Source organism: Phacochoerus africanus, chromosome 4, assembly GCF_016906955.1.
Source record: "Phacochoerus africanus isolate WHEZ1 chromosome 4, ROS_Pafr_v1, whole genome shotgun sequence".
NCBI classification, from domain to species: Eukaryota; Metazoa; Chordata; class Mammalia; order Artiodactyla; family Suidae; genus Phacochoerus; species Phacochoerus africanus.
The window spans coordinates 125,521,786-125,548,693 of record NC_062547.1 but is presented as its reverse complement, the minus strand read 5'-3'; the positions used below and the strand labels follow the sequence as shown (position 1 = coordinate 125,548,693).

At 35.0% G+C, this 26,908-nt stretch overlaps 1 protein-coding gene across 2 annotated transcripts in view; it reads right to left on the bottom strand.

Annotated features, from left to right (window-relative positions):
* Positions 1 to 9,291: 9,291 nt before the first annotated feature.
* SRFBP1 (serum response factor binding protein 1) overlaps positions 9,292 to 26,908 on the bottom strand; it is a 59,123-nt gene continuing 41,506 nt past the window's right edge. For both annotated transcript variants that reach the window (XM_047778490.1, XM_047778491.1), the window contains 4 exons: positions 16,363 to 16,444; positions 14,632 to 15,343; positions 13,172 to 13,209; positions 9,292 to 9,572 (listed from right to left, as the gene is read on the bottom strand). In XM_047778490.1, the coding sequence (XP_047634446.1) occupies positions 9,388 to 9,572; positions 13,172 to 13,209; positions 14,632 to 15,343; positions 16,363 to 16,444 (1,017 nt within the window). In that variant the 3' untranslated portion in view covers positions 9,292 to 9,387. The remainder of the gene's footprint in view (positions 9,573 to 13,171; positions 13,210 to 14,631; positions 15,344 to 16,362; positions 16,445 to 26,908) is intronic.

The window sequence follows — 26,908 nt, the reverse complement described above, 5'->3', positions numbered from 1 at the left end:
GGCACAGTATGTTATATAATAATGCTCTGTGTTATGTGTGGTATGTTCCTATGAAGTAAAAACAATGCAACTAAAAATGGGAAGAGAATGTAGATGGAAGGAGAAAGGTAGAATAAACTCACTGGCTATGATTAAGGTAATAAGTGGAACAAAAAGGATGTTATAAAAAAATGGACAATACAGATTGTGAATAAAAAAACGACTAATGGTATTAAAAAAAGAAAGGTATAGGCATAAAGATAACTGATAGAACAGAAATATTAACCTTCCTAAATACTATATTTATTATTATTTTTTTTAAAAAGGAAACACAACAAACACTGTGAAGAGGACCATAGCAAGTATAATGTAATTACAGAATAAGATAATATGAAAGAATTGAAAGCAATCACATAATATTATCAACAAATGTGAAAGGATTTAATTTGCTTATCAAGTGGAAAGATTTTCAACCTGGCAATTAAAGACCCAACTAAATGTCTATTCAAGAGACACACCTGAAACAGGATGATTCAGAAAGGCAAAAAATGAAAGGATAGTCAAAGGTATTCCACGCAAATGGAAACACAAAGAAAATGAGACAGCAAAACTGATATTAGATAAAGTAGAAAGCAAATATTAGGGTAAGATTTTCTAACTATGATTCCAAAGCTATACGTAAAAATGAAATTATAGGAAATAAAAAGAAACCTGTACATCTGATTACATACAATAAGTGGGAGGCAAACATGATGGAAATATAAATAACTTTAAAAAGACAGCTAATAAAACAGGGAAAATATTTGCAATACACATAATAAAGGGTCTAGTATTTCTAAAACATAAATAATTCTTAAAAATTAGGGGGAAAAGACAAAAACACAAACCAACTTTTCTCCAATGGTAAAATGGGCAAGACAAAAACAAAATTCACAAAAGCTGATACAAGATAATCCTCAAAAATTTTAAAAAGTCCTCGACTATGTCTGTAATGAGAAAAACATACACCAAAGTATCGTTTCTCACCTATGCAACTGGCAAATTAAAAATGCAAAACACCATATGCTTATTGGAGAGGTTGTGGGAAAAGAAATCTCTAGCATGTGCTGTTGGTGTAAATAAAATTGGTACAACCCCATTGGAAAAAAAAATTGCATTTTTTGTTTTTGTTTTTTTTTTTCCCCTGTGCTTATGGCATGCAGAAATGGATCAAACATTTGGCACAGCAGTGACCTCAGCCACAGCAGTGATAATGCTGGAGCCACCAGCAACTCCAAAATCTGGCAATTTTTAACAAAACTACATATGCATTTACCTTCTGACTTAAGACTCTTACCTCTAAAAGTTACTGCAAAGGCTTACTTCCAACACAAAAACACACACTGTTGGCTCATATTTTGTTTGAAACATTGTAACTCAAAATAGAGAAATAATCCCTACAAACTCATACACAGATAAGAGGTTGATTTGAATACATTGACCCAATGAGTTGCTGTGCTGATTTTTATTTATTTACATTTTGCAACGGCTTAAACTACAAAAATTTATTATCTAATAGTTCTGGAGGTTGAAAGTCTGACACTGGGGTCACTGCATTAAAATCAGGTGTCAGCAGGGACGTGTTCCTCTCTGGAGGCTCTTGGTGAGGATCATTTTTGTGGTTCATTTCAGGTTGTTGGAAGAATTCAGTTTCTTCAAGTGGTAGGCCTGAGATCCCCATTTTCTTACTGGATGTAAACTGAAGGCTTCTAGAGGCCACCTGCATTCCTTGGCTCATGGTCCTTTTTATCTCTCCTCAAAGCCAGCAACACTGGGTACAGCTTCTCTCACACTTTTTTTTTTTTTTAAATTGAAGCATAGTTGACTTGCAATACTATATTAGTTTCAAGTGTACAACGTAGATTTTTTTTTTTTTTTGCCATTTCTTGGGCCGCTCCTGTGGCACATGGAGGTTCCCAGGCTAGGGGTCCAATCGGAGCTGTAGCTGCCAGCCTACACCAGAGCCACAGCAACGTGGGATCCCAGCCGCAACTGCAACCTACACCACAGCTCAGGACAATGCCGGATCGTTAACCCACTGAGCAAGGGCAGGGATGGAACCCGCAACCTCATGGTTCCTAGTCGGATTCATTAACTACCATGCCACGACGGGAACTCCCAACATAGATTTTTTAATAGATTACACTCCACATAAACCATTATAAAACATTGGCTATATTCCCTGTGCTGTACATTACAAACTTATATTTATATACAGTAGTTTGTAACTCTAATCCCCTTCATCTATCTTGCCCCCTCCCCTAACCCTCTCCCCTCTGGTAACCACTGGTTTGTCCTCTGCATCTGTGTTTGCTTGCTTTGTTCATTTTTTAAAAAAAAATTTAAATGAGGAAGATTTCTACAAACAGATTTGCAGTGATTTACAAGATATGTTTTTAAATGAAGAAAGCAAAGTTCATTAAAGCATCTAGGAAAACCAATTTTTACATAAGAAAGAAGGGAAAGTAAGAAAATAAACACATTTGTTAATCTGTGCAAATAGAAATACAGGAAGAATACACCAAGGACTAATGAGATGGCTAGGTGGGACTGGGGGGAAGGGGGGAAGAAAAGAAATGACTGGAAGGGAGGAGTTGCCATTTCTCTGAGTATACTGTTTTGTGCAGCTCTAATTTACAGAACAAAAAGTTTCACATACATTAAGAAAAAAATAAATAAAAACAGGACGGAGAAAAAAAAAATCCCTAAAATACCATGGAAACATATGAAGTGAAATGCCTTTCAAATGAAGTACTATTACATGGAAGAAAGTAGAAGGAGAATAAAGCACTAACCCAGGTAACTTTTTACTATTACCGTTTTTTTTAAAAAGTTGAGATACAATAATATTCACCCTTATATACAATTCAGTGGATATTTGTGTATTCACAAAGTTGTATAACCAACACAATTCCAGACACATTCAATCCTAAATGTCACACTCATTAGCAGTCATTTACCATACATCCCTCTCCCAGCTCCTAGCAATCACTAATCTACTTTTGATCTCAATGGAGTCACCTATTATAGACATTTCATATAAATGGAACTCTATTTTGTTTTTGGCTTAACACAATGTTTACGAAGTTCATCCATGTCGCAGTAGATATCAATACCTCATTCCTTTTTATGACTGAATAATAAATCTATCACATGTACATACTTTTATTTAACAGGTCATCAGTTGATGGATATTTGGGTTCTTTCCCCTTTTTAGCTACTATGAAGATTCATATCCAAGTTTTTTTTTTTTTTAACAAGTTTTCATTTCCCTTGAGGTGTACAGCTACAATTAGAATGTGTCATCATTTGCAATTCCCATTAAGCCTGTGTTAGTACATTTGATGGTATCATACAAGTCTTGGAGGTCTATTAATTTTCATTATATATTTTTCTGTGTTCCTCTAACTGGATAATCTTAACTGACCAACCATTAGGTTCACCCAATTTTTCTTATATCTGCTCACATGTGCTGTTGAAGTTTTTGTTTCAGTAATGTACTTCTCAATTCTTCAATGTTTTGTTTCTTCACCATTTCTATTTCATTATTGATGTCTCTATTTGGTGAGACATCATTCTCACACAGAATCTTGTTTTTTCTAAGATATGATTTCCTTCAGTTCTTTAAACACATTTAAAATAGCTATTTAATGTCCTTGTCAAATATATCCAAAATCTCTCTCTTCTTGGGACAATTTCCACTGAATGCTTTTTTCCACTCTGTATATGGGCCATACTTTATTTCTGCGTAAGTCTTAAAACATTCTGGGCATTTTAAATAATGTCATAACTGCAGAAATCAGGTATTCCCTTCTCCCCAGGGCTTACTGTTGTTTATAGCGAATTCTTTGAACTATTTTTGTGAATCCGTATTCTTTGTTGCGTATAGCCACTAAAGTCTCTGATTCATCAGCTTAGTGGAAAACGAATAACTGGTCAAAGATTTATTCAATGCCTGGAATCAATATTTCTTTAATTTTCCTGAGAGAATCCAAATGTGTCCTGGGGTACATCTTCGACACTTGGCCAGGAAGTAGACAATTCCACCTTAGCCTTCATTTCCTGCTTTGCCTCCACAGTCAGCCAGAAGTGAAGGTTTACAGTCTTTTCAGCACTTTCCTGAACGTGCATGTGACTTCCTTCATGTCAAGAGATCTGAATTTTCCAGATTTTCTTTTAAGCTGTTTGATTAACTTGTTTTCCCCACCTATCATTCACTGCCTCAGGCAGCTGAGATGTTGAAAGAATTGCCTCTAACTGATTTCAAAATGTGATCTCAGGAAAAAGGCTTTTTACACTGGGTAAGCACTTAGTTAAGTTAGATAAAGATAGAATTGATAGTAGGGTCTTCCAATGAACTACCAAACTTGTGAAAAAATGCTAAGTTTCAGGCAGTGTGTCTTTGAATAAGCTCCAACCCTGTTATGGCCCTTCTAGCAACTGCCAAGCTGCTGGTTTTCATCGCAATTGTAAGCTGCTGACTTTCAAGACACCATTGACTTTGGAGTGGGAGATGAGAATAGGGCAAGTTAAAATGTCACACATATAACTGTTCTTATTAAGACCCAGCCATTTTTAATGAATAATATTCTCTGGATTGCTGAAAGCTTTGGGTTAAATCCATAGTTCTGAAAACACTGATTCTGACAATAGGGACCATTTTCTCTTTGTTTTTAATGGAGAAAAAGAATTCCTGGATGTTCTTAGCCATTTTTGCTGACATTATCCCAGGTAATATGCAAACTTAGTTTTGAGACCATATGGCCTCAGGCTAAAGAAAAAAGAACTCTAAATATACATTAAAGGTTGGTTAGTGAACTAACATGCCAAAAGGACACAGAAGACAGCTTGAGGGGGCTCCCATGAACCCAGTCAAGGACAATCTGAGCATCAAAAGAAATAATGAATTTCTATGTCCCACCATTATAACAGGGACTAGCTTTGTTCTTCTATATTAAACAACTATAAAACAGGACAAGATACATGAAACAAGGGTTTCATAGAATGGACAAAAAGCAGTAGAGGACATTAACACATGAAAGAAAACACAAATGAGTTGAGTGCTACAAGAGTTTTAAGAGTTTCCAAACTATAGTGTAGGGGGAAGAAACTCCCAAATAGCCCAATGGCCTGACTGAGGCAAAAGTGTTCAAAGTTAGATAAGTTACGGTGACTGTAATTTGTAAGGCAAAATACTGGAAAGAAAGGGGATGCACAGAAAAGGAGAAAGTGCTCAGGAGATCTACACAGTGGTCCCCTCAAGTCAATGGTATTAGATTGATTTGTACCGTGTGAATAAAATCAACCAAGGCCAAGGGAAAAAAGGCACTAGAAAGGAGCAGAACTATTCTAGGAGTTTACATAGGTCCAGGTACATAATTTGTGTTCTCCCCAGACACAACAGAAAAATTTCCTAATAGACAAAGCATTAGGCACAACTCTTAGAATGGTAATAAATCAGTAGTGGCACCAAATGAGCCTTAAACCAAGGTTTCTCAACCTTAGCTTTGTTGAAATTTGGGGCCTGATCATTCTTTGTTGCATATGTGGTGAAATATTTAGCAGCATCTCTAGCCTATATTTACTAGATGCAGAACCTTTCTCCCCAGCGGTGACACTCAAAACTATCTCCAGACACTGCCAAATATACTTTGTGGGTAAAAACTTCCCCAAGGTGAGACTCACTTCAGATAAGATCATTAAAACAGCTATGAATGTTCCATATGTTCCAGGAAGTAGAGAAAAACATGGACACGATACAAAGACTAATACAAATGAAATATTACAGCAAAATCAATAATGATGTATTACAGCATTATATATAGAAGCGAAATGCATATGAACAATAGTACAAAGGCTGGAGGGAAGAAAATTGAAGTGTACTATAGTAAGGTATTTAGACCATATGTAAAGTGGTATAAATGCTACTTGAGGTTAGGCTGTGATAAATTTAAGATGAATACTATAAACCTTATAAGCAAATAATAGATAAAATGAGGTAATAAAAAATACCCAATAAAAATAGAAAAGTAGAATAAAAGAGGTATCCATGAAACACATTTAAAAACTCAATAAATAGGGGGGAATGGAAAACTCTTCTTTACTTCAAAAAGCCATCTAATAAATGTAGAAAGAAGATGAAATTTAGAAAAAAAAATCATCATTTACAACTATTATAGCAATAATTGTTTCAGGTAAGAATTATGGATGAATATTAAACTAGTGCATGAAAGTCTCAGGAAAGAAATATACATAGTCTCAAAATATCTGCAAGATAATTATTGATTACAAAGAAAAAAAGCAACTTTGCAGTGGAGAAACCTTATAGATACCACTTGAAATAAGTAAGCAAAGTCAACACTACCAGTAATGGGTAGTCATACCACACCATCACAGAACTCCTAATATGAGGTACTATGGCAAATACAACATTCCTTCTGTAATATTCCTGCTAAAAGTGCATAACTTGAGTTTATTCAATAGTTGGAACATTAGACAAACCCAAATAAAGGTACAATGTAAAATAAAGTGATCTATACTTTTGAAAAATCCGAAGACAGACTGAAGTACTATTTCCAATCAAAGAGAATGTATGGTGACAATTACATGTTAAGGCATGATGCTGTATTTTCTGTTGCTGTAGAAAGACACAGGGGCAAGTGGCAAAATCTGAATGTCTGATAACTGGATTATGGTAATACAAAAGACTAAAGAATTAGCTTGTTTTTAAAGACAAAAATATAAAGGGGGAGGAGAAAAAGGAAAAGGATGAGGGGAAGAGAGTAGATGGAGAAGGAGATGGATAGTGAGGAGAGAGACAAAGGAAGGAAGGAGAAAAAAAAGGAAGAAGAGAAAGGGGGGGAAAGGAACAGAAGGTGTAGAGGAGAGGGGAACATGAGAGTCAGGGATAAAGTAAATGCAGTAAAATGTTAATATTGGGGGGATCTTATTGAAGGATATTGTGTAGTAAAGAATTTGGCCTTGCTTAAAGAGAGAAATTGCTTTTACCTTCACTTTCATGGAGGTACTCTATGTCATCACTGATAGGAGTGTCTGCTTAGGGCAGGAAACTGGGCTCACTAAAAAAGACCTACCATGTGATTTAGGATGGGGGCTTTGGGTTATATGATATTATCGGTCCTTCTGCAACAATAATGTGGGCAATCAAATCATCTTGCCTACATAATGAAGCTACAATAAAAATTCTGGAAGCCAAAGCTCGAGTGAGCTTCTCAGATTGGCAACACTCCTTGCAGATGGATGCCAGGATGGTAACGCAACCTGACGACAATAAAAACTTTGCATTCTGAACCCTCACGGACTTTGCCCTACACATCTCCCTTAGGTCCATCACAATTTGTATCATTTCCTTGTAATAAACTATAACTGGAAATATAACACGTTTCAGTGAGTTCTGGAGGTTTTCGAGTGAATTTCTGAACTTGAGGGTATTTCGGGAACCCTCCCCCACAACCTCCAAACCTGCAGTTGGTGTCAGAAGTGACAGTGGTCTTGTGTGGGCTCTTTCATTAAACTCTGTAGTTGAACCTAACTGCTTGAAGTTGGGGTTAGAAGTCTTGAGCAGACCTGGTAGTCTGAAGGACAAAGCTCTCAACCTTGCAGACTGGCTATGGGAGTAGGGACAGAGACATTATTTTTAAACTTTTCCTCTAATAATTTTCATGATTAAAATTTCATTTGAAATTAATTTCAATGTGACAAACCGGAATTACGTAACAATTTAAAAGAAAAAAGGAGAAAAAAAATGTAACTGGGTCATGATGCTGTACAGTAGGAAAAAAACTGTATTGGGGAAATAATGATAAAAAAAATAATAAGAAAAATAAACTTTGCATCCAACTCAACAAATATAATTTTCTTTCTGCATATTCTCTTGAATTATACTGCCCTAGTTATCCAAGTTCTTAAGCTCCTGAAAAAGATAAAAATGACTTTTCAGAGCTTCTTGATTCCTGCTAATCATAAGGCTTTTTCTTCCATTAAGAGCACAAAAGCACAGAAAATACAGAATTTAGTTAGTGTTATTTAGTCAACCAAGAACCTTTAATTTCTCCCAGAGTAGCAAAAAAGTGAAACATTTGAGGGGATTTGTAAAATTCTGTTTCCTTTTATTTTTTTTTTTAATTTTGTCTTTTTTTTTTTTGCCATTTCTTGGGCTGCTCCTGCGGCATATGGAAGTTCCCAGGCTAGGGGTCCAATCGGAGCTGTAGCAGCCGGCCCACGCCATAGCCACAGCAACACGGGATCCGAGCCACATCTGTAACCTACATCACAGCTCACGGCAACGCTGGATCCTTAACCCACTGAGTGAGGCCAGGGATCGAACCCAAAACCTCATGGTTCCTAGTTGGATTCGTTAATCACTGTGCCACGACGGGAACTCCTCTGTTTCCTTTTAAATAACAGTGCTGAAAGTGCCTCCTTCAGTGAATTATCATAACCTCTGCTTAGCTATCAGGGCATATACTCCTTCAAGCATATCTCCTTCAGAATTTATTCTTAGAAATTCCAATCTATGATTCCTCAAAAAATGTTTCTATAAGAACACATGGCCAAGTAACTAGATGTTACTAATTCTTGATTTGGTATTTATATGCAATAAAATATAAAACCAATTTTTGGTTATGTTGGTACATTTAAATGTTAACGTTGCCCAAGTAAGTAGAAACACAATTCAGAAACTTTCCTGGGAAACCATCAAAAATTTAAAAATTGGGAGTTCTCTTGTGGTGCAGGGGGTTAAGGATCTGGTGCTGTCAACTGCAGTGTTATGGGTCACTGCTGTGGTGCGGGTTCAATTCTTGGCCTGGGAACTTCCACATGCCATGGGTGTAGCCAAAAAAAAAAAAAAAAATTAAAAATCACAAATTATTAAAACTATAAATAAAAATTAATACACAAATTATCTGTGTATCTATAATAAAAGTTATTACGTTTTGCTAATGAGAATAACTTTCAGCAAAAGTGATCTATTTTAAATAGCTACAATTTCCTCATATTTTCAATTATTTTAAATATATCTCAACATTTATTTTCAAAATATAAAAAACAGAGCTAAACCAGTGAAACATACTTAATGATAAGCACAAATGAGAAAATCTGAGATAGCTATAAGCTCAAAATTCTTTTATAGAGGGAACTGTCTGGATATACTTAAAATTAATTTAAGTATGCACTGATTTGTGTAGCTTAAACTTAACTTGAACACCTTAAAAGAAAAAGACAAACTTATCTCTATAACCCATTCAAAGAGACCTATTCACATACAAATTTAAATAAAGAGCTGGTTAAAAAAGAAAAAGGAAAAACAATTTTCAGATAGAAAAGTTCATAAAAAAATAGTACTAATCAATCATCAAAGGTAATTTTTTTCCCCTGAAACACAGCAATTTTGGATTGCTGTTCTTTTCGCCTCCGGCTTGCTTCCCATGAAGGATGAAGAGGCAGCTGTGATTTCTGTTTTGTATTTTCAAATCCTCTTTGTGCACTCTTATTAAGCTGATTCTTGATCTGTGGTTCAATTTGCTGAAAACCTGGAGGAGGAAATGAAATTAATGAAAATTAAGTCTATAGGTAAATAGCATAGAAGATAAATAAATACATTTTATCTCTTCAAATCAGCATTTAAGGAAGAAATTCAGTTTTACTTAAATGAATATCTTACAGTATAAAAATCTAAGTGCTACAGGCAACAGTTTGAAGTTAAAGTATACACATGAACAGTCAATTTTATGACACATACTTTTTAATCTTTGTTAGCAGGTATTTATTGCATGCCTCCTAGTATATGCTGTGCTATTTTATTTACACTGACATTAAAGGAAACACAGTTACACAACATATAAGGCAATTTTTTTTTTTTTTACAAAAGGCGGAGGGGCATCTAGTATTTTTAAAGGAATATAGTTCATTAACTTATGATTATCTGTGTGAAGAGCAATGCAGCCAGAAAACTCACATGTTTTAACTAAAATATTGAATCCAAAAATGTTCATGGGCAAGATGTTTAAAGGCCTGATAATTAATTCCACTCCCTTCTGTTATTGAGCAAAAAGCTGTGACTAAAAGGTAAACTGCTATATCGACTCCAATTTTAGACAAAGTTCTTTTTTAACCATAAATTTATCCACCAGATATGAGGGTGGCAACTTGTATTCTAGTCTTTACAACCTCTTATATTATAAAAAACTTCAATTATATTATTTTGAACAAAGTACTGGGAGACATACTTGCCTGAAAAGACTGAATCAATGCATATTTAAGTAATCAGAAAGAAGAAAGACTGGCTAAAAATTCGTTACAGATTTTTTCATCAGTCCTAGCTAGAGGTGTATAACTTCTCCACTCTAAGTTTGCCATCATTGTCAGAAGCCTTTTAAAGATCTTAAAAAGCAAATGCCATAATGTTATACAAACTTTTTGGGATAACACTTTGGGATATACATTTGCAAAACAGTTTGGGATAACATTTCCAAAACATCACTGCACACAGATTCAAACTGTCCTGTATCTTGTACATACCACATGTGGTCTAGAAATCTATGTTATAATACTCAAAGAGTGGCTCTAGTGATGAAGAATGAAAAATTTAAACATTAAATGAAATTGTTTCATGTAAACAGAGATTTGAATAAGGCAATATTTCTAAACTGATACATATTTCACATAATTAAGTATATTTGCATGTGTAAATAAATGGATAAATTAAATATTATAAATTTATAAGCTAGGTAAGAACAACAATAACAAAAAAAGTTTTATTTGGGTATCCTAATGGGGAAAATGTGGGAGTGTCTTAAGTTTACAGTTATCCTATATTTGTGAATATAAGGCCATGTATTTGCCAAAGCTACTATTTTAATAAGTGATGAAAATAACATAAAAATTTGGCATGGGCTTTGAAGTTTGGTGGCAAGTAGTAGAGAAATGAGTATCTGAGGGTGAAAGGTGAGTATCCTATATGTTAATGAAAACGTAAAACTGGTGTCAGTGAAAAGTTGGGAAGTAAGTCTACAAGCTTATGGAGGTGTACCACCAGGGTAGTGGCTGGAAAGATCAGTGTACTGATGGCTCTTCAGCAATACACTACAAAAAAAGACAAGAGTTGAGGAAAGAATTGGCCAGATCATAGGCAGAAATGAAAGAGAAGAGAGGGTCCAGATATTTGGGTAAGGTTTAGAAAAGCCTTTGGACTCCAAATTGTGAGAGATAAGACTGACAAAGACTTTAAGCAGTAAAGGTCCCTAGAGATTTAGCCCTGGAGCAGAGATAAAAGTATAGTAGGTCTTTTCAACCAAACCTGAGAGTCTCAAGGCAACAGACACTGAAGGATGGGGGTGGGGTGGGAAAGGGGGAGGTGTAAAAAACAAACAAACCAAAAACCCCCCACAGACATACAGACATAAATCAGGCAAGTTTGAAAAATCATTCTAGGAAAGAATTTTCAGTGTGGTGACTAGCTCACTGAGGGACTGATGGGAAGCAAAGTGGTCAGAAATCCAATAAGTTTTTGAGGGAACTGAATTGTGAAAGAAATCACAGGCCTGGGCTGGGAAAAAAAATCTGACTGTTAAGACTCTAAACCATCTTCAGGATCATATACTTTTACTAATCACTTGGTGCAAAGAAGATCATACTAAATGTCCACTTCCTATGTGGCTACAGAACAAAGACCCTCCCAAGAATACAGTCAGAGACTATGGAGAACAGTGGATAAGAAAGGTCTTCAGAGATTGTTCACAATTTTTGCTCAGGTAGTAGACACGTTTCCCAAAACTGACTGAGGGTCTGTATTGTGGTTACCTTGTCCCCGCTCTACCACAAAATATTTGGTCTGAGTTGGAGGCAGGCAGTTTGTTTTTTTAGTGCACAGGTCACCAAATTTGGGGCAGTCACATCCATGAGATATGATGGAGAACAATGCATCATCACTCAGTGATTCTCAGCTTTAAACTGGGTACAGTGACTGGACAGGACTTTGGGTTAGCTCATTTGGGAAGGAAGCACATAGCATGCTCTAAGTGTAGAGGAAACAAGAAATCAGCATCTGGTGATTGAAAGGATGGTCATTGGCATACAGGTATTCAAGAAATTCCTCTTTCTTTTTGCACCTAGCCACATAGCTTAGGCTGCATTTCATAGTTCCCTTGTGGCTAGAAGGGGTCATGTCACTGAATTCTGGGTAATTAAATGAGTGAGCAGAACTGATTCCTGACACTTTCAGGCCTGGACCATGAAAACCTTTTATAAAATTCTCCACGTACTCTATTTCTTTCTGTTGGCCAAATGAAGATTACTTGGAACAGAAGGAGGGAGGCAAAAAATGGAAGCAACCTGATCCTTGAATGCCTATGTGAAACAAAGACCCTGTGCTGATCAATAATAGATTGTAATGTGAGTGAGAAATACATTTTTATTATTTTAATTTATTTTATTGCTTTTTAGGGCCGCATGTGTGGCATATGGAAGTTTCCAGGCTAGGAGTAGAATCGGAACTACAGGTGCCAGCCTACATCACACCCACAGCAACAGGGAATCTGAGGCACCTCTACAAAGCTATACCACACTCACAGCAATGCCAGATCTTTAACCCACTGAGAGACACCAGGGATCAAAGCCGCATCCTCATGAATCCTAGTCGGGTTTGTTAACTGCAGAGCCATGAAGGGAGCTCCAATTTTTATTATTTTAAATCAGTGAGAGTTTGGGATTATACACAGAAATCAGCCAACCCAAATATATTAACTTTGATTTGTTATGAATTAATCTGAAAATACTTTGTTTTTACTCTTAACCCTGAAAGTAACATACTTATTACTGAATATTTAATGGCATGGTGTTGACTAAGATGGAACTTATAAAATACTTTAAAGAATATGTTGATTTATCTCAAGATAAATTAAACAGACCTGATATTTCCTGATAACTTTTGTCTGTATCTTTATCACTGGCAGGACATGGGGGGGGGGGAATTAAAGTAAAAAATTATACTGATAATTATAAGTTGCTCTATTTCCATTTCTGTGGGTACATATTACATTAAGGCTATTAAGCAACCAGAATATTTCATCCTTCCACTTTGGCAAAGCGCTGTTCAACTGTATATGGAAGTCAGGCAGCCATTAACACATACCTGAGGTTTTGCTTTTTGGAACTTGTTCTCTGTAACTTCTAAAAGAAGAAAAACACTATTAGCATATTTAAGAGATAAATAAATCCTCTGACTTTAAGAAGATAACATAAAAACAATGTTGATAAAACTCCTTTTAAAAAAAACTATCATATTCTTTTACCCCCCCAGAAACCAATAAAAATATTATGAAAACTCCAAGTTTTAGCTATATCAAATGTTTGTCAGACCCCAATATTACTACACAAACATGTAGGAATTTTCCTTTCACCACTTTTACAGGGACTTCTGGTGATAAATATCCTGTCTTGGTTACCTTATAACCCTGAGGACTACCTAGGCAAAGAATTTCAAAAATCTCATGGGAGAATGAGTCATACATAACAAAAACTAAGATTAACATTTTATAGGAGAGGGAAGAGAGAGTGCTACATAATTTTCAAGTGAAGAAAGAACTGTAGCTTTTTGAGGCAGAGTTGGGAGATAATGAGGAATATAACAATGATTTTCAAGGCTCCAAAGATAGTTTGTATGTCTTTTCCACAGTCCTACTTCTTTGAAAAATTTTAACATCACATTTTTCTGTTCTATTAAAAATTATCCCTGATGCATAAAATTATAGAAAAACAGTTTACTGAAAATAGCAAACCATGATTTTCATTCTGAAATGTGAAGATATCTCTGACCAGATTGGGACTGCAAAATGAAATTACACTTAATGATTTATAACAAAACAACTGTGAAAAGCAGTGACTAACAGAAGGGATAAAGATGACGGTATCACCAAAGATAAAGCAGTCTGGAGAAAGTGTGTTAGGGCAAGCAGCCTTATGTACTAAAATAGGAATAGATAATAAAACGATTGATGTTTACAATAATGCCCTGGATCAGCAAGAGGAAAAAAAAAAAAAAACCCTGTATTCTTTTCAGAAAGACATGTTTAAATAGTGAGATATATGTGAGACATTTTCAAAAGTCTTTACAAAAGCTAACTCAAAGTTTCAAAGCTTTGATAATCAAAGGAATTAAATTAGTTAGATAATTATTTGTCTATATCACCTCTGTGGCATATGGAAGTTCCCAGGCCAGGGGCTGAATGTGAGCCACAGCTGCAGCCTACACCATAGCTGTGGCAATGCCAGATCCTTAACCCACTGTGCCACACAGGGATCTAAACTGCACTGCTGCAGAGACAATGCTGGATCCTTAACCTGCTGTGACACAGTGGGAACTCTTATATCATCTCATTTTCAGATGAGGTTGGAAAAATACGGCATTATCATATGTATACCTCTATATATTATCCCAATATAAAGTTGGAGAGGGCCAAGTCTAATAAACATAGGATGTATTGTATAAACCAGAAATGTGTTTAAGAGATAGTACCTCAATGAAAGGATGTAAGTATTTCATATCTTTCAAAAAGCTAAGAACTAATAATTATATCAGGATAAAACTTTTACCTTTCAGAGCTTTTAGATTCAGATAAAGAATGGAAAAACACTGACTCAAACTTCCTTGCTTCTGTATGTGGCCTGCTTTTATTATTTCTTATATCCTGATGGGTTTCAAGCACATCTTCATCAGGTTTCAATTTTTTGCGATGGTTTTGTTCCTTGACTGAAAAATGACAATGACTTTCCTTCTTTCGTGTCCGTTTGACCTTCCCAATGAAGAAGTCGTCACCACTATCACTATCCTCAGACATGGAAGACTGCTTGTAAAACCTTTCCTCTGTGCTATCATCAAAATACTCCTTCTCTTCTTCACGTAATTCTTCTCCATCACTGTTACTACCAGGTGAGCTACCGGACTCTTTCTTCTTTTTGGTTTGACTTAATGTTTTCACTTTGGGGTCAGCAGACGTCTTCTGGGGTTCAGAGGGAACTGTAGAAACCTTCTCAGAAGGCTTTGACAGAGAATTTGGAATGTCCACTGCTCTGGATCCATGTTCCATCTTGGCTATTTTTTCTTTTGAATTATTTATTGGTTTCTTTGCCAATATTTTGGCTTCTTTCTCTTCTCGCTCACTAATAATAGTTCCTTCATGCTGTAACTTACTGGCATCATCATTTGAACACAAAGTGTCCTTGGAATGATTTTCTTCTGAAGCATTCTTTGATGACTTAACTTCAACAACATTTTGTCTTGCATCTTTAAAGGCTTTGACAGCAGCTGTAAGAGAAACAGCATATGACTTGTTTCAGCATTGAAACAAATAATAAAAACCACTGTTTCAGTACAGCATTTTTTAAATTATGTGGAAACACAAGAATGATTAGAATTTCTATTACATATATATAATGGGTATGAACTCACAAAGAAATCTATTGACTTTTAAAAAAACCAAACACATAAGAAATGCTGTTATCCATTTTAAATCTCTAAAACTAAAAAGAAAATCATCCCTTCAGGCATAGGTGTTACTTCATTGAAGATAAACAAGTCAAATCAAATAGCAACTTTAATTTCTCCAGTAATAATGTATTAATACAATTGTAGAGTATTATAAATTGTGTTTTCAGACATAAAAATAAATATCTTCTAATCTGTAACAGAAGCATTTGTTTTCAATAATTTTATAATACATAAACAAATTAAAATTATGTGATTAAGTGGCAACATCAAAAATAATAGTATTACATCAATATTTAGAAAATCAATTATATTTAATATTATAAATATATGTATTAGGAATTTAGGAAATTAAGAATTTTTTTAAAAATAGAAAATTCAGGAGTTCCCATCATGGCTCAGTGGTTAACGAATCTGACTAGGAACCATCAGGCTGAGGGTTCATTCCCTGGCCCTGCTCAGTGGGTTAAGGATCTGGCGTTGCCATGAGCTGTGGTGCAGGTCACAGACATGGCTTGGATCCTGTGTTGCTGTGGCTCTGGTGTAGGCTGGCAGCTACAGCTCCGATTAGACCCCTAGCCTGGGAACCTCCATATGCCGTGACTGGGGCCCTAGAAAAAAAAAGATAAAAACAAACAAACAAAAAATATACATATAAAATTCAGACATCACATATCTTTCATATTTTCAGGACTCTTCCCCCATTCAAAAATACCTGAAAGAGACATTTATAACATAAAATGTCCTCAAAAGGAAAAAAGGACCATTAAAAAAAATAAATGAATGGCCGTTATTTAAATCACGTAATATAAATGGCTTAAAAGGCATTTAATTCATACCTTTTAGCACATCAATTTTTTTCTTCAGAAGAGGATGAACTGCTAGTCTGGCAATTGCTCTTTGAGTTGCGGTAGAATCAGGCTGAAAATTAAAATAATAAACACATGGAATAAAAACTATGTAATACTACTAAGAAGTGAATGAAATACAAGTCATTATGATTTTTAAAAGTTAAAAGTTAGGGAATAGGAATTTGTTAATATTCTAATTAGATAACTCACCTGTATATTTCCTGCTAAAGATAGCACACTGACAAAAATACTACTGCTCTTCAAGAGTTAAATTAATCATACAATCAATTAATAAATATTCTTTGGGTACTTAGTATCTTTCCAGAATTATGGTAGGCATCATGTGTGATAATAAAAAAATGTAATATATCTCCTGCATTCAAAGAGTTTAAAAGATCTAGTTAAGAAAACCAAATTAATATGAAAGAAGTAACACAATACTAAGCTGGGTGATACAATTTATCACTACTGTAATTCTTGAAGTGCATTTACTGGAAATTATCAAATGCTATATATTTTAATTTTGTTGTTTTGAATGACTAATACCACTACCAGTGGTATTACTAATACTACTACCAGTGCCTGGCTTATAGTCAACACTATAGATACCTGATGGTGACTGAATGGGAATACATACACACACACACACACACATATGCACAATATATATAGTATTTATACATTTATAAATTCATAATTCAGACAAATTGCTTTAAATATCTGTATGCTGAAAATTTCCTTATTTCTGCCTCTAGCTCTAACTTGAGCTCCAGATTCTTATATCCAATCACCTACTTGACATGTTAAAAGATAATTCTGTGATTTTCTTCTTAAACCTATTTCTACTATAGTCTTTCCCATCTTATTGTATATAATTTTAATTTTTCTGGTTACTCAGGCCTAAAACTCAAACGATTCTTCTATCACATTTCTCCTTCCTTCACATCTCACAGTAAATCCTTCAGCAAATCCTGTGGTATCATCTGCAAAATATATCCATAACCAGTCATTTATCACCATTTCTACTTACTATCTTTGACTAAATCACCAATACCTCTCATCTGGTTCAATGTAATAAGCTCACACCCAGTCATTCTTCACTGTATCTTGTTCCACCATTGCCAATTTTCCATACAGCAGTCACAGGAAGCTTTTAAAATGTATCCAGATCATGCTATTCCCCTATCTCTTCTTTTTAAAGCTTCACTGACATCTGATGCTTAGGATACTACTTTGCAAGTTTGTCTTTACTAGGAATAGTCTACACACAAACACATACAGGCTGATCATCTCTTATTCAGGTCTGTGCCCAAATGTTACCTGAACTAGCACATTTTCCATTACTATTTACTTCATATCACCTAATACTCTTGCCAATGCAGATATTTACATAGCTATTAAACTGTGGCTTTGTCTTCCACATTGCTGTAGCCCCAGTGCCTAGAACTGGTAATAGCTGGCATTCAATAAATATTTCATGAACCAAGTGAAAATTTCACTAGTGTGTGAAAGTAGAGTTACCAGCTTTAGTTAGACACCTTTAAATTTATCCTCTGTTGTTACCAACCCAATAAGGCATTTCTCTCCTCCCAGTTGTGACAAAACACATATAGGTAAAAGCAAGATGATGGCAGTTTCAAATTTATTCTGTTTGGAGGACTTATCTAGGTAATGTCACTCTTTTTAAATTAGATATGGTGCAAATTCTGTGCCAGAAAAACCCTTCTTCCCTGGGTCAAACAGTATCCTCCCCAAATTTTAAATCCAACTAGAAAATGAGAATGTGACACTATTTGGAAATAAGGTCTTTGCAGATTTCTGTTGTTATACACCGTTTAGTTTGTGGAACTTTGGTGCAGCAGCCTTAGGGAAACTAATACACCCTGATTCTGATTCTTAGAGATTGTCTCCATTCAATCTTCTCTAAGAAATATAGTCTATTTGGAGACCATTCCTTAAGTATAATATTAGGTCAATCCTCTGCTTCTTCAACTCTTTGCTGGGTTTCCTTAAGAAGTACAGAACTTCAAATTCATTTTATTTAATTAGGAGAAATATGAGAGAATCTGGGAAGAATTCCTACTGCAGGTATCCTGACTTATTTAGTGACAAGCTAGGCTGCTAAAGGTATGGGCCAAACATGCTTGCTAGAGTTTTGTATAAAGCATATTAAAAGCTATTAATGCAGAAACCTCAATGAAAAGGCTCAACACAATACATGAAAATAATATCCCATCGGAAAACTGGTGTCTACGAGCTTTCAGAAAAAAAAAAAAATACATACATGAAATTCAAGAATCAGAACTGGAGGTCAAGAGACAATAACTATGAAGGAAAATGACTTCCAAAAGAGAAGTATAAAAATATTTTCAGACACACAAACTTTTAAAAAGTTTACATTCTTTGAAACTTTCTCTCTAGATGCTACCATACCCACAAAAATGAGGAAGGAAACAAAGAATGAGGAAGGCATGGGATATAAGAAACAGGAGATCTAAGCAAAAGGAATGCCCGGGATGGTGACAGGAGATTTAGGTTTACAGCTAGACATTAAATATCTTGAGAGGAGAGTTTAATAACCGATGAGGAATTTGTTGTTACATAGAAAGTACAGAGAAAACTAACAAAATAAACATAAGATTTCAAAATATTGGAGGTAGAAATATTATGCAGAAAGTGAAAAGTAATAATCTATATGACTCATAGGCAAAATAATATAAACATTAAATGTTTATTTAGTCTAAATTTGAGCCAAGTATATTCGGAAGATAGAAGGGATAAGAAGGGTACTTATAAGACACAAAGACTAAAGAAGGAAGGAAACAAATCCTTATAAGCTACAGCACAAAGTCAATGGCTCATGCTTAAAATGCATTAATACAAACATACTGTTGTGGGTATTAATTCCATAAGAATCAACTGAACTTGCAAGAGGGAAAGGACCAATAAAGAACAGGCATTTTCACAAAAACATCTTGTAAAAATACTTGATTCTCAAAACTAGTAGCTGGCAAAATGGCCCATGGGCCAGCTTCTCACCTGCTGTTTGTTTTTAAAACAAAGTTTTATGGGAACACAACCAAACCCATTCATCATGTAACTACTGGTAGCTGACCATATCACACTGGCAATGTTGAGCAGTTGTGACAAAAACTATATGGCGTACAAAGCCTAAACTATTTACAATATGGTCCTTTAGAGAAAGAGTGTGATGCTGCTCCACATTACATGTTAGAATCCTTGGTAGGGGTAAATAAAAACTTAGGAAAACAGAAAAAAAATTTGTTAACAGGCTCATGATGTTTAAAAGATGAATTTAAAACAAAAATATTGCTATAACAGACTTTTGTTGACAAATTGAGGCAACATGTTATAGCACTAAACGTGGTAAATGTGCTTCCTGAATGGTGACACAAGAGACTGTGACTTGGTAGAAACAATTTGGTATTCAGGGCAAAGGCAATAGGTTTTCATCCTCAGGACTAAGCTTAGAATATATATATGTAAAAACAAGAACAATGAAAATAAAAACAATTGGTCCTGACAAATGTTATACAAATCTCAGGAATACTTCTTCAGGTTACAAGGGAAAAGAAGACATTTTTAACAGTTTCTTTCAGTATATTTCCCCTATGTAGCTACTAAAAATTCAATTTACTTCAAAGATATGAACAACTGTATTTGTAAAGCAGATAAATTAGCAAGTAACTATTTTCACCACATGAGTTAATTTCACATTTTAGATAAGATGTTCTGGGAATGTGAAATAGATTCTGACTAAATGTATTCATGCATAATTGTTCAAAAACATATTTACAACTGTTCCCAAATCCCTGCTGTGACAACTTGTTATAAAAGGTTTAATGAACTAGGTCTTTTTCTTTCCAGAGCTGGCTGTATCTTTCCAACTTAGTTATAAAATGTTTCAGAAGAGCAGTGGTAATATTGGCATATCTAGAGTTGACTCTAAATAATACTGTTTTGATAACAATCATTTTATCATTTAATTTAATTAGCAATGCTATTTCTTTTCCTTGGAAAATATCTCAGAATAACTGTGACTTAGTGATCCAATTTCAGTAAATTATATTTAAAAAAAAAAAGGCTGTAGAATAAAATTTAAAATCCTACACATATGTATTAATCTAATAAATGAAGATGTTATTCTTATTTGTTACATGTCATTCTCCGTTAATTGTACTTTTATGTTGCAATCTTTGTGGCAGACTTATTTGGGGGAGAATACCAGGTTAATAAGTGAGATCAGTTAAAACAGAGTGATTGCCTTGCGAAATCCAAGGGCTGGCATTCACATTGTGTTGTCACAACTGGAGTCATACAGTATATAGCTTATGCATCCAAAGGTAACACCAGTCAGTTCAAAGAACATAAGACTTGAGTCTACAAGCTATTCAGGTCTATAAAATTAAGTAGTTATTAATCAGGTATAATTACGTAACAATTGCATATGAAGAACTATGAACACCACAGCTTTAGATTCTGTAATCACAAGCAATTTATTTTTTTGTTCGCTTGGTGTTTTTTTGTTTTGTTTCGTTTTTTTTGGCTGTGCCCAAGGTGTGTGGAAGTTTCCAGGCCAGGGATCCAAACTGTTCCACGGCAGTAACCAGAGCCACAGCGGTGACAATGCCATATCCTTAACCAGCTGAGCCACCAGAGAAATCTAGCAATTTGTGTTTTTAAAGAAAAACAACACTCATTGGTATCAGCAAATAAAAATTACATTATGCTGTTGAAAGTACTTCCTTGATAATAGTAGTTACCTTAAAATAAGATAAAAAACCATATTCTTATCCTTTATGCTTCTTAGGTTGACAGGTAATATGTGATGACAATGTGGCTTATTTAGGAAATGTAGTAAGTGTGGGCATTTACCTTCTTGTAATCACTCTACATAGGAGAACAATTTTACATCTCTGGGCAAACTATGAATAGCTCTAGGCAGTGTTCACGTCCCTAACAGTGGCTAGGACTAACACTACTCCTGTGGTAGGAATATATTCTGTTTAAAATAACTTAAGAAGAAGAGTGGTTGAAAATAAAAGACTTCTCTAATTAATGCCAACCCTTTTCAAGCTTTTTCAAAAAGTGGAGGGGCAAACATTACTGAACTCATTTTGTGAGCCAGCATTACCTTGTTATCAGAGCCAGATAAGGACACTACAGGAAAAGGAAATACAGGCCTATATCCCTGATAAATACAGATGTAAAAATTCTAGATAAAATTCTAGCAAACTGAATTCAACAGTACATTAAAAAGATGACACAATGTCATCAAGTGGGATTTACTCCTGGGATGCAAGGATGATTCAATATCCAGAAATCAATACATATGATGAACCATATGAATAGAATGAAGAACAAAAATCACAAGATCCTCTATTGCAATGCAGAAAAAGACAAAATTCAACATCTTTTCATGATAAGATCTCTCAACAAATCAGGTATAAAAGGAACATACATCAGCATAACAAGGATTATATATAACAAACCCATAGCTGACATCATTTTTAACAGTGAAAAGGTGAAAGCTTTTCCTCTAAAGCCAGGAACAAGACAAGGGTGCCCACTCTCACCACTTTTATTCAGTGTGGAACTGGAAGTTCTAGCCAGAGCAATTAGGTAAGGAAAAGAAATAAAAGGCATCCAAATTGTAGAGGAAGAATAATAAAGATGACGAGATCTTATACATAGAAAACCCTAAAGATTCTACGAGAAAATGATCAGAAATAATAAAAAAATTCATGGACATTACCAGATACAAAACCAACATGCAAAAAGCAGTTACATTTCTACCAGTAACAACAAAATGTCTGGAAAAAAATAAAGGAAACAATTCTATTGACAATACCGTCAAAATCAAATACTTTAGAATAAGTTTAAACAAAGAGATAAATGATCTGGACAATGAAAACTGTTAAGACTTTGATTAAAGAAATTAAAGATGACTCAAACAAATGCAAAGATACTCCAAGTTTGTGGACTGGAAGAATTAATGTTGTTATAACGTCTCTACTTCCAAAAGCTAACCTCTATCAAAACTCCTAAAATTCCTCCAAAGTGTCTGCTGAGGGATAAATGGATAAAGAAAGTATAGTATACATATAAAGGAATATTATTCAGTCATGAGAACGAAATCCTTTTATTTGTGACAATATACATAGATTTGGAAGGTGTAATGCTTGAAAGAAGTCAGAGAGAGAAAGACAAATCTAGCAAATTATCACTTATATGTGGAATTTACATAAAGCCAAACTCATAGAAGCAGAGAGCAGAATACTGGTTGAAAGTGACTTGGGAGATGTTAGTCAAAGGTACAAAATTTTAGTTATAAAATGAGTAAGTTCTGGGGATCTAATACTCAGCATGGTAACTACAGTTAACAATACCTTATTATATAAATGAAAGTTGCTGAGAGTCAATCTTAAATGTCCTCATCACACACAAAAAAACCCTGTAATTATGTAAGGTGATGAATATGTTAACTAACTTTATTATGGTAATCATTTCACAGTATAAACATACACCAAGTTATCATTTTGTACACCTTAAACTTATAGAATGTTATACATCTATTTATATCTCAAAAAAAAAAACCCTAGAAACAAAACCAGAATCTTTTACCAAAATATTAAAAGGTAATATATTGGCATCTTTAGAATAAAAGAAAAAAAAAAGGAAGAAGGAACAACCTCTCAAGTTCTCATTCATTTAGCTGGAATTTATTAACAAAAATGTTATCTTCAAGGTTGTGTCACACCTCCTTTATACCATAATGGTATTTGTATTATCAACATTTCATTACATTTTTAATGCTTCTAACTTTCATAAATTGGAATTTTGATAAAGTTGGCTATAAAACATCACTGCTAAACATCCTAGGGAAGAAACTATTCTTGATGTAATGATATACGACAAGTGTTGAGTTGTTTAATATTTAAAAAAAATAAAATAACACAAGTGAAGTACCATGAATATCTTTCTGATTATGTGATGGTGTACAAAATATTTAATTTGTTTATTTTTTATTTTTTAGGCAAAACAAAACTAAACACTGAGAGGACAACCCTGTCATTTTCATATTTGATGCAATAAAAATTTTAAAGTGGGACTAAAATGCGTTACCAGAATGTTTAATCTGGAAAAGCTCTATTAGAGAAATGAGAAAAAACAAAAGCTAGAGATGGTAAATCACCTGCCTGAAGTTATGTAGTTAGAGGCAGGCAGGACAGTGAGAATGCAGAAATGCCTGAAAATTGAAGCCTCTTTCCTTTTTACAGAGGAACCCTTGTAAATAGAAGCATGTTAGACGAATTATATTTATATTCTTGGGTACTATGGTCCTTCAAAATTCATTTTATTGAGTTGCTGTTTTTTAATTAATTCGTATCTGTTCCTAACAGTCAGTTACCGATTTGCAAATCTGAGTAGCTTATAATTTGGGGAGGAGAAAAAATATTCTAGTGGAGGAAAAAACTGTGCAAATAGAAAAACTATTAAAGACATACACATTAGTTATATGTTTTATACATATTAGGGTCTAAATTTTCATTCTTAAAAGACCAATAAAAAATGTTACACATCTATAGCATACCTTTTATTTATTGCGTTTTGCTTTATTGCACTTCGAAGATACAGCATTTTTTATAAATTGAAGGTCTGTGGTAACCCAGTCTATCAAGTCAATGGCACCAATTTTCCAACAATATTTTCTCATTTTGTGTCTCTGTATCACTTTTTGGTAACTCTAACAATCTTTCAACTTTCTCATTATTATTATATTTGTTATGGTTATCTATGACCAATGATCTTTGATGTTACTATTGTAATTGTTTTGGGGTGCCGCATAACCATGCTCATATAAGAAAGCAAACTTAATTGATGTTGTTCTGACTGTTCCATGAATACTGAGATGTTTCTCATCTCGGTCACTCTCCATGGTCCTCCCTATTTCCTGAGACACAACAATACTGAAATTATTTAGGCCAATTAATAACTCCATAATGACCTGTAAGTGTTCAAGTGAATGGAAGAGTTGTAGGTCTCTCACTTTAAATCAAAAGCTAGAAAGGACTAAGTTAGTGAAGAAGGCATGCTGAAAGCCTAGATCACCTAAAAGCTAGGTCGCTTGCCCCAAACAGTTAGCCGAGCTGTAAATGCAATGGGAAAGTTCTAAAAGTGCTACTCTAGTGAACACACAATGATTATCAGCCTTTTGGCTGATAATGGAGAAAGCTTGAGTGGTCTGGATAGAAGATCAAACCTATCACAACATTCCCTTAAGTCAAAACTTGATCCAGAGCAAGGCCCTAACTATCTTCAGCTCTATGAAGGCTAAAAGAGGTAAGGAAGCTAGCAGAGTCTGGTTCCTGATTTAAGCAAAGAAGTTGTCTCCATAACACCAAAGTGCAATGTGAAGCAGCCAAGTGCGGCGTAGAAGCTGAAGCATATTATCCAGAAGATTTAGCTAAGATAAACAATGCAGGTGGCTAAACAAAGGATCCTCAATGTAGATCAAACAGCCCTCTATTGGAAGACAATGTCATCTAGAACTTTCATAGCTAGAAAGAAGTCAATGCCTGATTTCAAAGCTTCAAGGAGCAGGCTGACTCTCTTGTTAGGGGTGAATGCAGTTGGTGACTGAAGCTAAAGCCAAAGCTCACTTACCATTCCAAAAATCCTAGGGCCCTTAAGGATTATGCTAAATTTACTCTGTGATCTCTAAAGGAGCAATAAAGCCTGGAGACAGTACATCTGTTTATAACATGGTTTACTGAACTGAATATTTTAAGCCCATTGTTAAGACTTGCTGCTCAGAGAAAAAGATTCTTTTCAAAATATTACTGTTCACTGACAATGCATCTGGTCACCTGAGGGCTCTGATGGAGGTGTACATGATTCATGCTGTTCCCACAGATCACAAAGTCATTTCAACTTTCAAGTCTTCTTCTTTAAAAAAAATACATGTCATAAGGCTATAGTTGCCACAGCTAGCAATTCCTCCTCTGGAGCTGGGGAAACTGAATTGAAAACCTTCTAAAAGTATTTACCATTTTACATACCATTAAGGACATTCATGATTCATGGGAAGAGGTCAAAACAGCAACATTAACAGGAGTTTAGAAGAGGATGATTCTAAATTTCAAGGATGAGTGAGAAGTTCAAGACTTCAGAGAAGGAAGTAACTGCAGATATGGCAGAAATAGAAAGAGAACTATAACTAGAAGTGGAACTTGAAGATGTGACTAAATTGATGCAATCTCATGATAAAATCTGAATAGACAGGGAATTACTTCTTAAGGCTGAGCAAAGAAAGCGGTTTCCTGAGATGGAATCTACTACTGAAATTGTTGAAATGAAAATAAAAGATTTATTATACTATACAAACTTAGTTGATAAAGCAGCAGCAGGGTTTCAGAAGAATGATTCCAATTTTGAAAGAAGTTCTGTGGGTAAAACAGTATCAAACAGCATGGCATTCTACAGAGAAATCATTTCTGAAAGGAAGACTCAACTGAGGAGCAAACTTCATTGTTGTCTTAAAATAGAAGAGGCTGCCAAAGCCATCCCAAACTTCAGCAACTACCACACTGAAAACTCAGCAGTCATCAACTTCAAGGCAAGAACCTCCACCAGTAAAAAGAATACAACTCGCTAAAGACTCAGATGACGATTAACACTTTGTTGCAACGAAGTATTTTTAAAATACATACATTTATTTGTTTGTTTGTTTGCTTGCTTTTTAGGGCTGCACCCATAGCATATGTAAGTTCCCAGGCTAGGGGTCGAACTGGAACTGTAGCCACAGGCCTACACCACATCCTACTGCAATGCGGGGTTCCAGCTGTGTCTGTGAGCTATAGCACAACTCATGGCCACACCAGATCCTTAACCCACTGAGCGGGGCAAGGGATCGAGCCCATGTGCTCATAGAACATAGTCTGATTCGTTTCCACTGAGCCACGATGGGAGCTCCCTAAAGTATGTACATTTTTAAAGATATATAATGCCACTGCACACTTAACAGTCTACAGTACAGTGTAAACATAACTTTTATATGCACTGCGAAGCGAAAAATTTGTGGCTCACTTCATTGCAGTTATTTGCTTTAGTAAAGTGGTCTGGAATTGAACTTCTAATATCTCCAAGGTATGCCCGTAGTCTAAAATGTTTGATTTAGAAAATGTCTAGTTCTCGTCGTGGTTCAGTGGTTAATGAATCTGACTAGGAACCATGAGGTTGCGGGTCTGATCCCTGGCCTTGCTCAGTGAGTTAAGGATCCAGCATTTCAGTGAGCTGTGGTATAGGTCGCAGATGTGGCTTGGATCCCGCGTTGCTATGGCTGTGGCGTAGGCCAGCAGCTACAGCTCTGATTAGACCCCTAGCTTGAGAACCTCCATATGCCACAGGAGCGGCCCTAGAAAAGGCAAAAAGACAAACAAAAAAAGAGAAAATGTCTAAGTTAAAAATACCAAATTTAATGAATTACAGCAATCATTCAAACAAATTCTGT